Source organism: Nelumbo nucifera, chromosome 6, assembly GCF_055504915.1.
Source record: "Nelumbo nucifera cultivar China Antique chromosome 6, China Antique-T2T, whole genome shotgun sequence".
Lineage (NCBI taxonomy): Eukaryota > Viridiplantae > Streptophyta > Magnoliopsida > Proteales > Nelumbonaceae > Nelumbo > Nelumbo nucifera.
The window spans coordinates 10,372,348-10,386,359 of record NC_142654.1 but is presented as its reverse complement, the minus strand read 5'-3'; the positions used below and the strand labels follow the sequence as shown (position 1 = coordinate 10,386,359).

General features: G+C 36.9%; 2 protein-coding genes across 2 annotated transcripts; both read right to left on the bottom strand.

Annotated features, from left to right (window-relative positions):
* Positions 1 to 7,936: 7,936 nt before the first annotated feature.
* Positions 7,937 to 8,392, bottom strand: LOC104591302 (uncharacterized). Its single transcript, XM_010250110.1, has one exon. The coding sequence runs from the start codon at positions 8,390 to 8,392 to the stop codon at positions 7,937 to 7,939; it is 456 nt and encodes a 151-aa protein (XP_010248412.1).
* A 2,476-nt stretch (positions 8,393 to 10,868) lies between these two features.
* On the bottom strand, positions 10,869 to 12,412 carry LOC104587544 (uncharacterized). The gene is made up of 5 exons (XM_019196678.2): positions 12,334 to 12,412; positions 11,975 to 12,060; positions 11,664 to 11,849; positions 11,476 to 11,536; positions 10,869 to 11,249 (listed from the first exon to the last, which is right to left on the bottom strand). Exons 1-5 carry the CDS (start codon positions 12,410 to 12,412, stop codon positions 11,041 to 11,043), a joined length of 621 nt encoding a protein of 206 aa, XP_019052223.1. The 3' UTR covers positions 10,869 to 11,040.
* Between the last annotated feature and the right edge of the window lie 1,600 nt (positions 12,413 to 14,012).

Genomic DNA, 14,012 nt, shown 5'->3' with positions numbered 1-14,012 from the left:
GGCAACTTTTTTCCCTGAAAATCTAATTATCCACTTAAGAAATCCCAAGAAAAACAAGTTTTCCCTAGTCCTCGTAGAAATTTAAAAAAAGAACATGGGTTTCTTGGTCATCAATGGGAATAAAAATTCTCATTGACCAACTTTCCCCACCTCAAAATAAGAAAAAAAAGAACACCCTCTTAGTGTTGGGTCGAGATGATCTTCATGGTCTCTTGCATTTACCCATTAATCTAATTCAATTAAAGTTAATCAAGATTAAATACATAAATAATAATATATGTATTTTACATATTACTATAAATCAAAAAAATGTTTAATAATTATTTTATATAATAATCTAATCATATAACGAATTATTAAATGTTTGATCTACTTAGTAACTAATTATTAAGGGCAACACTGTAATTTAATAAAAAAGTAAAGGAATATTTTATGTTAACTAATTACTACTTATCCGTTCTATTCAATAACCTATTGATATAAGCATTGCACTAATTACTTAACAATTTTTAAAAAAAAAAACTTAACAATTTGTTAAATTAATTGATTAATTATACATAACTGAAACAATTAACTTAATAAATACAATAATTATTTAATGTGGTTAACTGGACTAATTTGCATGTTTAATTTAGACGTCAAGTCTATTTTTAACTAATTAATTAGTTATTATGGGTTTGTTTTATGTAAATCATATTCAAATTAGGGAAGGCAATTTTCCACATTAAATTAATAAGTTAATTTTATTAAGAAACACAATTAAGTTAGTTTAGTTAGGAAATTTAATGTGGAATTTGAAATATTATTTTCACATTTAATTATTTAACAATTAGCAGCCGTTAAATTAAAATATTTAAATCAATAATGTTAATTAAGTTTATTTAATCAATTAAGGAACTTTAAACCAATAATGTTAAATTGTTAATGTTATTGATTTAGCGTTCCTTAATTACAAAAAAAAAAAAACTATTTTTAACCATCTAAGTGATTAACTTTAAATAAATTAAACTAGTTAAAAGTAATTAATTAATTGGCATATTAATCATGGTTAATTATAACAGAGTTAAGTTTATTAATGTCAAAGCCTTAAAGGATCCTCGCATATCCAAAACTAAACTGGGTTAAATCATTTCAAACCACGAAAATGGGTTGGGAAAACCCATCCAAGTTGTCATCTTCACCCGCTAGCAAAATTCGGGTCAGACGTAACCCATTTTCTCCAAATGCTGAAACACGGGACTTGTAGGTTTGTTTTCAACAGAAGAGCACTCTCAAGTTTCAATATTCCTAATCGAGTTTAAGTAAAAAATAGCAGTTTTTAAGCCAAACAATAAGTATATGTCTAGCATCGATGCTACATATACAGCACCCTTTTATATTTGTGGGTTGGAAGTACCGTTTTCTGAAAAATGGTATCTTTTCTTTTTAATTTAAAAATGTTACTGCCAGGTAGAACGTTTTCTGAAGCAACAGTTCGCATCCCCCCCCCCTGTTTTGCCCTCCAAAAACATCCCAATGCCTGTAAACGCGCTGCATGTCCTCCCATATGCGAATTAGAGGGACTTGTGCGGAGCGTCCTGTTAGATCTCACCCAAAAGGTTATCCCCTCTCAGATTATTCTCACTCCTCTCTCTCGAATTTCAGCCTCACTTGAACCCTCGACCTTCCGTTCTTAGAACTAAAACCCACCGGAGATTGCCCCCTTTGAGTTCCGTCGGTCGACGCCAACAATCGTTCTAATAGATTTATTTATCGGATGCAAGTATCCCTCTTTAATCTCAGTTCTCAAATAAGTTTTTTTTTTCCCATTTTCTACCTTGTTTTTTGTTTTTTTTTTCTCATTTTCTACCATCCGTTCTTAGATCTGAAACTTGTCGGAGTGGGAGCCCCTTTCGAGTTCCACTGGTTGACGCCGATGATTGTTCCGACAAATTTATTTACCGGAGGTAAGTTTCACTCTTTATTCTAGTTCTCAGATGATGTAGCATAGAAAGTGGCGGGAAATTCTGTTGGGATGCTAGACAGTTATGTTTGTTATATTAGTTGGCATGAGCTAGATGGTGGTTAGTTGAACTGGCGGTTGGACGAGCTGTTATAAAGCTCTTGTATTGAGTTGAATCAATAAAAAAATATCCACATACATTCTCTCATTCCCTTCTTTTCTTTTATTGGATTCTTTCTTTCATTATCTCTAGTCATGTGGCTTTCTTGTGCTAACCATACCTGCAGGATAATTCAGCAGTTCTCGGAGTGTTTCACAACCTGAGCTGCACCATTGGTATCAGAGCTTGTTCTAATTCTGGATCATGGTAGATTCGACACGACAACAAACCTCCATTCAAGAAGTGGAGGCATCTTTAACAAGGAAGTTGAATGAAACTAATGCTTGATTGGATCAATCCATCGCTAGGCTAAAGGATATGATAATGGCACTGGTTAATCAACAAGCAAGGTATGAGTAGACAGGGGAGACGTTAGGGAGAGGACACCCAAGAAGTGGTGGAGATGGTAATTCCTTCTCTGATTCCTCCTTCTCCACGAGGCTCACAAAGGTAGATTTCTCGAAATTCAATGGGGACCATGTGAAGGATTGGCTTTACAAATGTGACCAATTATTCTCTTTGGATAACACTTCGTCTGCTGCTAAAGTCAAATTGGCAGTGATTCATCTAGAAGGTAAAGCACTGCAATGGCATCACGCTTTGATGAAGTCTAGACTCACTAATGACCCCATGAATTGGGAGGATTATGCTAAGGCCATCGCGAGTAGGTTTGGCCCTGCCTTTGATGATCCAATGTCAGAATTAATGTCGCTCAAACAATTAGGATTTGTTGTTGAATATATGGAGCAGTTTGAGAACATCTTGACCAGAGTGGAATTGACTGAAGAATATAAAGTCAATTGCTTCATTACCGAGTTAGAATATGAAACACAGATGCATGTGAAGAACCTGTGAGCTTGCTTCCTTACAGAGAAGGTTTTGATCACAAGATTCCAATTGAACATGGGGCTCTCCCTGTCAATAAGTGGACATACAGGTACCCTTCTTTACTGAAAAATATTATTGAGAAGTTGGTGAATGAAATGTTGGAGAAAGGTATTATACAACCTAGTGTAAGTCCTTATGCTTCTCCTATTGTTCTAGTGGGAAAGAAAGATGATTCATGGTGCCTTTGTATAGATTACAGAGAATTAAACAATAGAAATGTGAAGGATAAGTTCCCTATCCCTCTTTTGGATGATCTCTTGGATGAGCTATCTGGTGCTAGTGTATTTACTAAATTGGATTTAAGATCTGGTTACCACCAACTTCGAATGCATAAGGAGGATGTATTCAAAACAGATTTTAAGACACATGAAGGGCATTATGAATTTTTGGCAATGCCCTTTGGTCTCACAAATGCTCTATTTTCATTTCAGAATTTGATGAATCATGTCTTTAAGCAACATCTTAAAAGATTTGTCTTAGTCATTTTTTATGATATTCTGGTGTATAGTATAGATTTGCTGACTCATCTACATCATTTGGAACTTGTTTTTGAGTATCTGCCATTGCATTCTTTGTATGTTAAGAGAAGCAAATGTTCCTTTGTTGCTTCTAGAGTGGAGTACTTGGGGCACTTTATTTCTTCCCAGGGGGTTGCTACTGACCCTACTAAAATTTCAGCAGCCAAGAATTGGCCTCCACCTACTAACTTGAAACAGCTAAGGAGATTCTTGGGATTATCAAGATATTATAGGAAGTTTGTGCAGCATTATGGTCATATTGTTAAACCTCTCACTGATTTTCTCAAGAAAAATCAATTCTCATGGAATGAAACAGGCCCAAGTGGCTTTTGATCAATTGAAGGAAGCTCTTTGCTCTGCCCTAGTCCTAGCTCTTCCTGATTTTTCCAAGACTTTTGTCATTGAGAATGATGCTTCAGGTGTGGGTATTGGTGCAGTTCTTATGCAGGATAATCATCCTATTTCTTATATAAGTCGCACCCTCAGTCCTTTGCATCAAGCAAAATCAGTATATGAAAGAGAGTTGCTAGCTGTCTTGTTTGTAGTCCAAAAATGGAGTACATACTTACTGAATAAACATTTTATTATAAAGACAGATCAAAAGAGCATCAAATATTTGTTGGACCAGAATATTTCGACTCCAACACAGCAGGAGATAATGGCAAAACTGATGGGCTATGACTTTGAAATTTAGTACAAAAAGGGGCAGGAAAATAAGATAGCAGATGCTCTTTCAAGGCTGCAATATTCTGAACTTCTGTTATTGGCTTTGAGTGCACTAGATGCAGATTTGTATCAACAGTTGCAGTAGGCTTGGAATACTGACTCAGCTTTACAAAAACTGATCCTTGAGCTTCAACAAATTCCAACAGCTCATCCTCATTATACTTGGAGTAATGGTCAATTGCGCAGAAAAGGGAAATTGGTTGTGGGTTCTTCTGCTGCTCTTAAGCAGTCTATTCTTAACTGGATGCATGATTCACCATTTGGAGGCCATTCTAGTCATGCAACAACTTTGCAGAGGATTAAGTCACTGTTTTATTGGAAGGGAATGTCTAAAGATCGTCACCAATACATCTGGTCCTGTAGTACATGTCAAACTTGCAAATATGATTCCTCTGCTTATCCTGGTCTACTGCAGTCCTTACCTATCCCTGATAAAGTTTGGTCTGCAATATCAATGGACTTTATTGAGGGGTTGCCTACTTCTTTTGGGAAGGATGTTATTTTTGTGGTAGTTGATCGCTTAAGCAAAGTTGCCCACTTTATGGCTTTACGACATCCATATACAACCCTGCAAGTGGCTCAACTTTATCTTAATGAGGTCTTTAAGCTCCATGGGTTGTCGGATACATTATCTCTGATAGGGATCATGTGTTCCTCTCTGAATTTTGGACTGAGTTGTTTAAATTGCAAGGTGTTGAATTACTTCATTCCTCTGCGTATCAACCTCAAACAGACGACCAAACGGAAGTTGTCAATCGCTGTCTCGAAACATATCTTCATTGTATGTGTCATGATCAGCCTACTTCATGGAGTAAACGGCTTCCTCTTGCTGAGTGGTGGTATAATACCACCTTCCATACCTCTGCTAGTACGACTCCATATGAGATCTTATACGGGCAGCCCCCTCCTCTTCATCTGCCTTATTTGCCAGGGGAGTCTAAAAATATTGAGGTTGATCGCAGTCTCCACCAGCGAGAGAACATGATGAAATCTCTTAAATTTCATCTGCAGAGAGCTCAAAATAGAATGGCGCAGTTGGCAAACCGACGCCGGAGTGAAAGGTGCTTCAATATTGGGGATATGGTATTCCTTAAATTGCAACCATATCGCCAAAGCACCATTGTTGATCTCTCAAATCATAAACTCAGTCCCAAGTATTATGGCCCCTATAAAATCCTTGACAAGATAGGTGTTGTTGGCTACAAGCTCGAGTTGCCTGCTGGAGCTCAGATTCATAATGTGTTTCATGTATCCCAGTTGAAGAAGAATTATTCAAATGTTGCTGCTTCTGATTTGCCTCTTTTCATGGTCCCTTCCGATGCCCCAAAAGTCCCTGAAGCTATTCTTGATCGTCATATGGTCAAGCGAGGGAAGGTGGCTGCTACAAAGGTCTTGGTCAAATGGCAGAATTACCCTCCTGAAGCTGCCACTTGGGAGTTCTATTATGATCTCTGCAAGAAGTATACTGGGTTTGACCTTTGAGGACAAAGGTTCTTGAGGGAGAGGATTTGATGTAGCATAGAAAGTGGCGGGAAATTTTGTTGGGATGCTAGACAGTTATGTTTGTTATATTAGTTGGCATGAGCTAGATGGTGGTTAGTTGAGCTGGTAGTTGGACGAGCTGTTATAAAGCTCTTGTACTGAGTTGAATCAATACAGAAATATACACATACATTCTCTCCTTTCCTTCTTTTCTTTTCTTGGCTTCTTTCTTTCCTTATCTCTGTTTGTGTGGTTTTCTTGTGCTAATCATACCTGCAGGATAATTCAGCAGTTCTCAGAGTGTTTTCACAACTTGAGTTGCATCATCATATCAGTTTTTTCTACCTTGTTTTTTGTTTTTTTTCTCATTTTCTACCTTCCGTTCTCAGATCTGAAACCTGCCGGAACTTTCCCCCTTCGAATTCCACCGGTCGACGCCAACGATCGTTCTGGCAGATTTATTTACCGAAGGTAAGTTTCCCTCTTTATTCTCAGTTCTCATATCAGTTTTTTTCTCATTTTTTACCCTATTTTTTTGTTTTTGTTTTTGTTTTTTCTCATTTTCTACCTTCCGGTAACAGATCTGAAACCCGCCGGAGCTTGCCCCCTTCAAACTCTATTTTGAATATGGAACTTAACCCACTCCCCTGTTATGTTCTATGTTGGCCGAGCATACAAACTTAGGGTTTTATGTTCATACTGTTTTCAGCCCGTTGTAATATTATACCTCAAAACTGGAATGCATTATGTGATTTCTGAATTGCATATGAGGATTTTTATCATTCAAAGTAACTTCAAACTCTGAGTGTCTTTATGTTTATGAATTACGAGCCTTAGAGACATGGGGAGATGTCTCTATCCTTTTCATGGTGAAGCACTCTATTAAATTTATGAAAAACATTAAAGTGCTTCCACGGTGAAGCACTATATTAAATTTATGAAAAACAATAATTAAATCTAAATTAATATAACGAAGAGCAGTAGAGTGATTCCATGGATGAATGCTAAATAAATCTTAGCATATGTTTTTGAATATTTTGAGAATTTATATTTTTAGAAATGAATTTTATTTTAAAATTTGACTCTTGTATATATGAAATTTGGCTCTTAATTTAGTAATAATTTAATAAATTAATAAACTAATTTATATTAATTTAAAAAAACATTTAAGAGAAAAAAACCTTTGAATTGTTTAAGACTTCTTATTTTGATGCATGTCTTATTTTAGTATACTTTTATAAATTAATACTATATTAATTTAATAAATTAATTTATATTTCTTAATAATAAATTAACATTTATTATATATAATATAAATATAATTTTATATATGTAATAGCATCGGGTCAGGCTTATTTAAAAAAGACTAGGCTCGAGCCCACAGGCTTAAAATTTTGTTTAAACCTGAGGGTCAAGTCAGACCAATGGGCTATTCGGCCCGTGAATAGATCTAATTGTATATATAAACAATTATATACATCAAAAATCATATCAAATAAAAATTTAAATATCTTTTTAAATTTTTTAAAAAATTAACCTCTCATTACTTGACTTAATCCTCTCACAACTTGGCGCAATCCACAGCCTAACCGGAGGAGAGGCATGACTAAGGTAATGTTTAGTACATATCAACATTTTCTCTCTCTTGCTCTTCTAATACGTCTAAAACGTAAAAAATAAAATTCCGTTTGTAAAAATTTTTTTTTGGAAACTTTCATAAACGGCTTTATTCACCGATACGCCTAATGACGCCTAATGCATTTATCCGTTTTATCATATAAGTGCAAACGTTTATTCAATAAACATGAACGGTTGCAAACACATACTAAGAACGCGCCGTGGACCAACACAGCACGTCTTTTCAACTCACGAGATAACGACACTAGGCGGGCCTAGTTATAGTTGCCCGCATTAGACATAATTCCAGAATTCTCAGTAGGGGAAGTGAAATCCATTTTACAGAGCTACTCCATTTCCTTTCTTGAACATTTCATCAACCATCTGTCTTCCATCAGAGCTTCATAAGGCTAAATAGTAATACTATTTCAGCGGGAAAAGTTTTATAGAAAAGAGAAAGCAGTAAGCGCAACTCTCAGTCACAGATTCATTCAACATGTATGAACAAATTATTTACATACAAGGATATGTAAAAGTTTTATTGAAGAAAGAAGGAATTGTACATAGTAGTTCACAATCTACACCCAAAGCTAATTAACAAATTCAAACACCAAGAGGCGGATTGATCTCAAGCTTGGCAACCCCCTCTCTATCCTGCGCAAGCTTAGCAACTTCCACTTCTCCCACAACCTGGGGCTCCTCATCCTTCACAACGCCCTTTTCTTCCTCCTCCTCCACATAGTTGGGATCTCCCTCGTCGATGGCCGGCAGCGTAGGCGAAAGCTCATTCTCGGCAGCATCACACGGATCCTCCCAAGTGTACTTGCCACCGTGACCGGACTTGGGTGGGGGCTGTCCAAGCCCGCCGAGCCCATCCACAGGGTGACGTTCCATGCGCTGCACACCCTTGTCCCAGAGCTGCTTCTCAATGTACTTGACTCTGTCTGGGTTGTGCGGTTTCTTCACCTCCTTCCTCTCAGCCCTCTTTCTCCCTCCCTCGTCGTCTTCATCGACCACCCGATCAAACGAAACAGAATCCTTTGACAAGTTCCCTTCCATCGCCGGCCGAAGACCGACCGTTTATCAGTTGTTTTGCAGTCGCAGCTGTGCTCCAACTCCAGATTTCAAGAACTGAATAGTTGCCTCACACTGTTGTTGAAGCAATGGTGGAGATCTGAAGAGGTTTTATAGAGGGTTTTAGAAATTGCTGGAGTCTCGACTTGAGACGAGACGAGTCGGCCTCGGCCGAGATTTTGCGTGCTAAAAGTTGCTGGACACATGCAGATATTCGTCTCCCAAGGCACGTGTCTTGTTCTCGTAGATACGAGACCGTTCAAAACCATTTGGACTGTTGGATTTGGAGAACCCACCACAATCGATCGATTCATATCCCGTTGGAGGAGATGCTATTATTAATAAATCAACGGTTTGGATTCGCTCAAATCTATAGTCATCATTACCAATGCCAATGGATTGGGCTCGGTCAGATTCATTGGCCCACTTGCGTCGGCCATTCAATTCATTTGTATCAACAACTGAAATCATGCAGTCAATCCATAATCAGATCCATGTTTTTTACAATTTTCACTTGTCGCTTAAACACAAGGGTGTTCACTGCTGAGATTGAAGGCCCACGGCCCACGCAGAACGGTTACGAAAATTAAAATGATTTAGTCCTGGATAAATCAACCTATCATCCGATTTGACGTGGCTCCCAATCCTGTAATGATGTAAATATGATATAATTCAAGCCCAGGGTAATTATTTTAAGGATAAGTGGATCATTACATAACAGGAAAAAAAACGAGATTAGGGCAGCGTTTGGTATCAATGCCATTGTTTCAGAAAATACTGATACATCAGCGTCACTTTGGAAAAATCGGTGTACCAGGAAATGTTAATATCTTTAAAATTATTTTTTCATAAAAAATGGTGTTTCAAATCATGTCTTGAAAATCGAAAAGACGTGGTTTGGAGTAGAATTTGATGTTTTCTCAAATTGGAGCTCGTTGCTGCCAATGAAAACATGATGTGGCAGTGATGTGGACTTCCTATCAGCGTCACTTTGGAAAAATCGATGCTCCAAGAAATGTTAATATGTTTAAAATTATTTTTCCATAAAAAACAGTGTTCCAAGCCATGCCTTGGAAATAAAAAAGACATGGTTTGGAGCAGAATTTGATGTTTTCTCAAATTGGAGCTCATTGATGCCAATGAAAACATGATGTGGCAGTGATGTGGACTTCCTATCAGCATCACTTTGGAAATATCGGTGCTCCAGAAAATGTTAATATGTTTAAAATTATTTTTCCATAAAAAATGGTGTTCTAAGCCATGCCTTGGAAATCGAAAAGACATGGTTTGGAACAGAATTTGATGTTTTCTCAAATTGGAGCTCGTTGTTGCAAATGAAAACATGATGTGGCAGTAATGTGGACTTCCTATAATGGGTACCAGTGCTGAAAACAGATATGAAACACTAGTACCAAATAGAAGATATTGCTGTTATTCCAAGAAACATCCTACGTGACAATAACATTTCCAAACAAAAGAATATCTCAAAGAACCATTCAATCTAAAAGGTTAAGCTATTAGATAAACTGGAGTTGGATAGATCAATATATTTGCTAGTGAGGGCTTTGTTGCCACTAATAGTTTATCAAAGTTTTCATTTTTCATTTTCCTACTTGATCCTTCTGTAACGAATAACTTAACACTGAAACCTAAATAAAATCTATATATTATAGTTTTGATTATGGGTTCAATTTTCAACCCATTGTGTTTTTCCTTCATTTATTTTCTTTTTTCTTTCATTTTATGTATAATGATAATTATTCATGCTTCTTTTTCTTTTCTTTCATTGATCCGCTATTTTTAACTCTTCTACTCACTATGTATCACTTCTATGAGTTTTTGCAAGCACCGCAAGCCAAAGGCCAGGGTGCTGAGTTAATGACTAGAGGCCTTATAGGGAAAACCATGTATTTTGGTTAATAATAGCATTATCTGACACTGCATATATCAAGTCGGTTCATCCACATGGTTGAATCCTGGTCGAGTGAATTGCTAGCTCTAGGGGTGTCAATGGACCAGATTTGGGTTCGACCCATTCGAATTAAAATTAATTTAAACAAATGAGATGCACCAATAAGACATAAGACCAGTCCAGACTTAATGGTCTTTATTGGATTGGACTGGACCTGGTTCATTTATAATAATAGATCTATATTGAATTAAGTCGGATTGAACCAATGTCCAATCCATTGACATAAGTAATAGTTTGGGGTTCAACCCAATCTAAATTAAAATCACATTGAACAGTTTGGACGATCCAAACATTGAATATATTTGCGCCAGTCCTGCAATCCAGAATGGTCCAAAATATTTGTCGAATTGGATCGGACCTGGTCCATCTATAATGGACTCTTGACTCTTACTGGAGCAATGACCGGCACTATAGCACTATAACACTTCCTGATCCATAAAAAAGAAATGTTACCAGACAACTGTTTTGGTTAGTGGATCACAAGCCAGCCATTAGATTATTGTTCGACTCATTTAAATAAAAATTATAAAAAAGGAAAAGAAAATTCTCAATTAAAATACCAACGTTGTTAATGTTAACCCACTTAAATATCAAAACATCAATTTTCTGTCAATCCCGGTTCATACGGTCCAACCATCTAATTTAGCACCAAACTTAATACTTAATAATCGAGTCTATCATCTTTGCTGCTGTGCTCTCCTCTATCCGCTGATCCAGCATTCAAATACTGAATGATGTCCAAGTAGAAGTCCCAGTCCGGATGAACACAAGTTATTGGAGGCTGACCAAATGGGTGTTCCATCACATAAGAGGGGACATCATCTGCAGTCGCCAGGCCCTCTAGGTAAAGTCTGAGTTCACCATGAGCTCCTACTCAATCAGAAAGTAGCATTAGTTCGGGTTCTTGTCAGAACTAATCCAACTACCCGAATCATGTGTTTAAACCCGGCACGTTGGTACTTAACATAGGGGCTGAACTGAATGACTTATTGACTTGTCTCTTATCCACTAAAAGACAAAATAACAAGTTATTCAGCTCAACTATTTCAGCCGTTAACAAACGGCTAGCTCCTTGGTTGGAAAATGTAAATCTCACCTAAAGATATATCTGAAGTGCCCTCCACTTCGTATGTATCAGAGAAGATTGCAGTGTTGGGCTGAAAGGAAAGAGATCTTCCAGTGTTTAGACTTTAGAAGATGAGTGAAAAAAACAAAGGAATGAATTACCAAGAAAAGAAGAGATTATAAGCAGTCAAGATTCAGGGAGTCTGAACTGTGTTTTACCGGGTTCAACAGAGCTTTGTAAGGAGTATCATCGATTAGTAAGGTGTTAGATGCAGAATACCGCCCCTTTCGCCATGGAAGACTTAAGTGCTGATTGTTCCAGAGTTTATTCAGCTCCTTCAAAAGGAGAGGCTTGCCCTTATTCTCCAACGTCTTGAACCCAGAATCTGTGCATTGTTTTTGGTCCTACCAAAACCCATTTAAACCAAAGTTCCCAGTTAATAGAAACCCATAAGAAGGATTAGACTGTCTTAACAAACAAGCAAAGAGTTAATAGACCAAGGAGAATATAGAACCAAAGATTGGTTTACTGACTCCATAGCAGAAGACCAGATTCCGACTTCAAATCTCTCAAAGCAGAATTGCATGAACTCGTCGCAGAATGGCCTCTTGAACACTGAAACAAGATTGGCAAAACATAATAAGATTGGTTCCAACCAGATCCAATTTTCAAGTGTGAACTGTCTGTTTAAAGTGAATGAAATTGATGGAATAGAGAGACGATCGGTCGATCTACATCACCTAAATAGTTGTGAAATATCCCATCTGGCTGGCGAGACTTTGGCATGCTGATAGTGTCGAAACGGTAGACCCTACGAAGGAGCAAGCCGTTCATGTCGAGAACGATAAGCTTTTTCTTTGGACCAATTTGCAATCTCTCTAACCTCACAACCCTTTAAATCAACTTCATCACCATCGTTGTCATGAACAACTAGCTTCGGATTCGAAATCTCAGTCTTTTCGGCCATGTCCGCGTAAATCTGAAGAAACCCAGTAGCAGCAGAAGTATATATAACCAGAAAAAGATCAGTTTCTTTTGTCTTTTTTGCCCAAATTGGATCATGTTGATTGATTTATATCCAAACTTCCCAGCTCTTGAACTTCTGCAATTAAGAAAAACAGATTTGGTGGATTAGAAAAGTTGCTTTGCAGCTAAACAGCATCGTAAAAACTATGATTTTTGTCATTAAAAGCACCAAGCAAGTCAGGAGACCCAACGAATAGTCGAACTACTAAACAAACAATTAATTCTTCAGCCCCACGAGCCACGAGGAATAGGAAACGGCTAGGCAGATAGCAAAGAACGAGGCGGAGCCATTATAGGAATCAATGATTGAGCGGATCCACCCACTCGATCTGATACCGTAGATCTCACCATGAGACTGGGATCTGCCATGCCTGAGATGTGCGGTGTCAGATCTTGTTGGTAGAGTGTTGGACGTATTTTATTGACAATAGGTACTCGCCAATTTTGGGCACTTATATGCTCAGTTTGGAAGGAGTGCAAATATGTACAGTGAAAATATATACAAAAAGGTTTTGCATTCTACATATTTGTATTTGTACTCCTTCCAAATATAACATTGAAGCCCTCTCGGTTGCCCCAATAAATCCATGCAAATTTCTGGCTAGATTCAATATGCAAATGATATGGTAGAGGTTTCTTTTTTATACATATAAATTTATGGTTTCATTTGGATTTTCTTGATTTATTGGAGAAAGGAGTGGATAATTTTTATATTTTAAGATGAAGAGATACATTCATGTTAGTGTATATATATATAATGATTCTTGTTATTTTAGTTGGTTTGGTTTGGAGAAAGTAAAGGTATTTTTGATAAATTATGGTCTAAGAGAAATGGGTGAGGAATAGTAAATAAGAAAAATTCAGGTGGGCACTTTGGTAATTTAACACATTCTATCATCTAACTTAATGGTGAGGGGGTATTTATCACCACTATAGGGATCTTTGTAATTTACCCTATTTTTTTTCTTAGGTAATGAAGAAAAAGGGCTCTACGAGACTACAACTACAATGGGACAAGGCTAAAGCAGTAAATGGATGAAATATAGTTAGTGACTAAGGTGTACAAGTCCCAAACTAATTATTAAGCGATTCCCTAACTGACCCATAACCAGAACTAATTAACAAATGGGGTAAATTACTGAAAACTCCCCTAAAGTTTCTGGTTATTGCTAAAACTTCCCTTGAAATTTAGTAATTGCAATCATCTTCACTGAATTTTCTGACATAATTGCAAGTATAACCCTTTTGTTAAAATCTTCTAAAAAAGACATGAAAATGTCCAAAATACCCATGCAGGTACTTTTAATCAAACCAATTTCCTCTTCATATGAGTCGCTAGCCCAAACCCTTTCGATCCCTTTTCTGAAATTGATTTATTTTTCAAATTTACCCTCTATATCAATCACTCAAATGTAAAGATGCAACTTTAAATTGTCTATTTTCTGTTGTTTATAATGTTTTTATTGTTTTTTATGTAGAAACCAAACTCAACAATAATTGTATGGGTATTTTTGACATTTTGTATCTCTTTTTAGAAGATT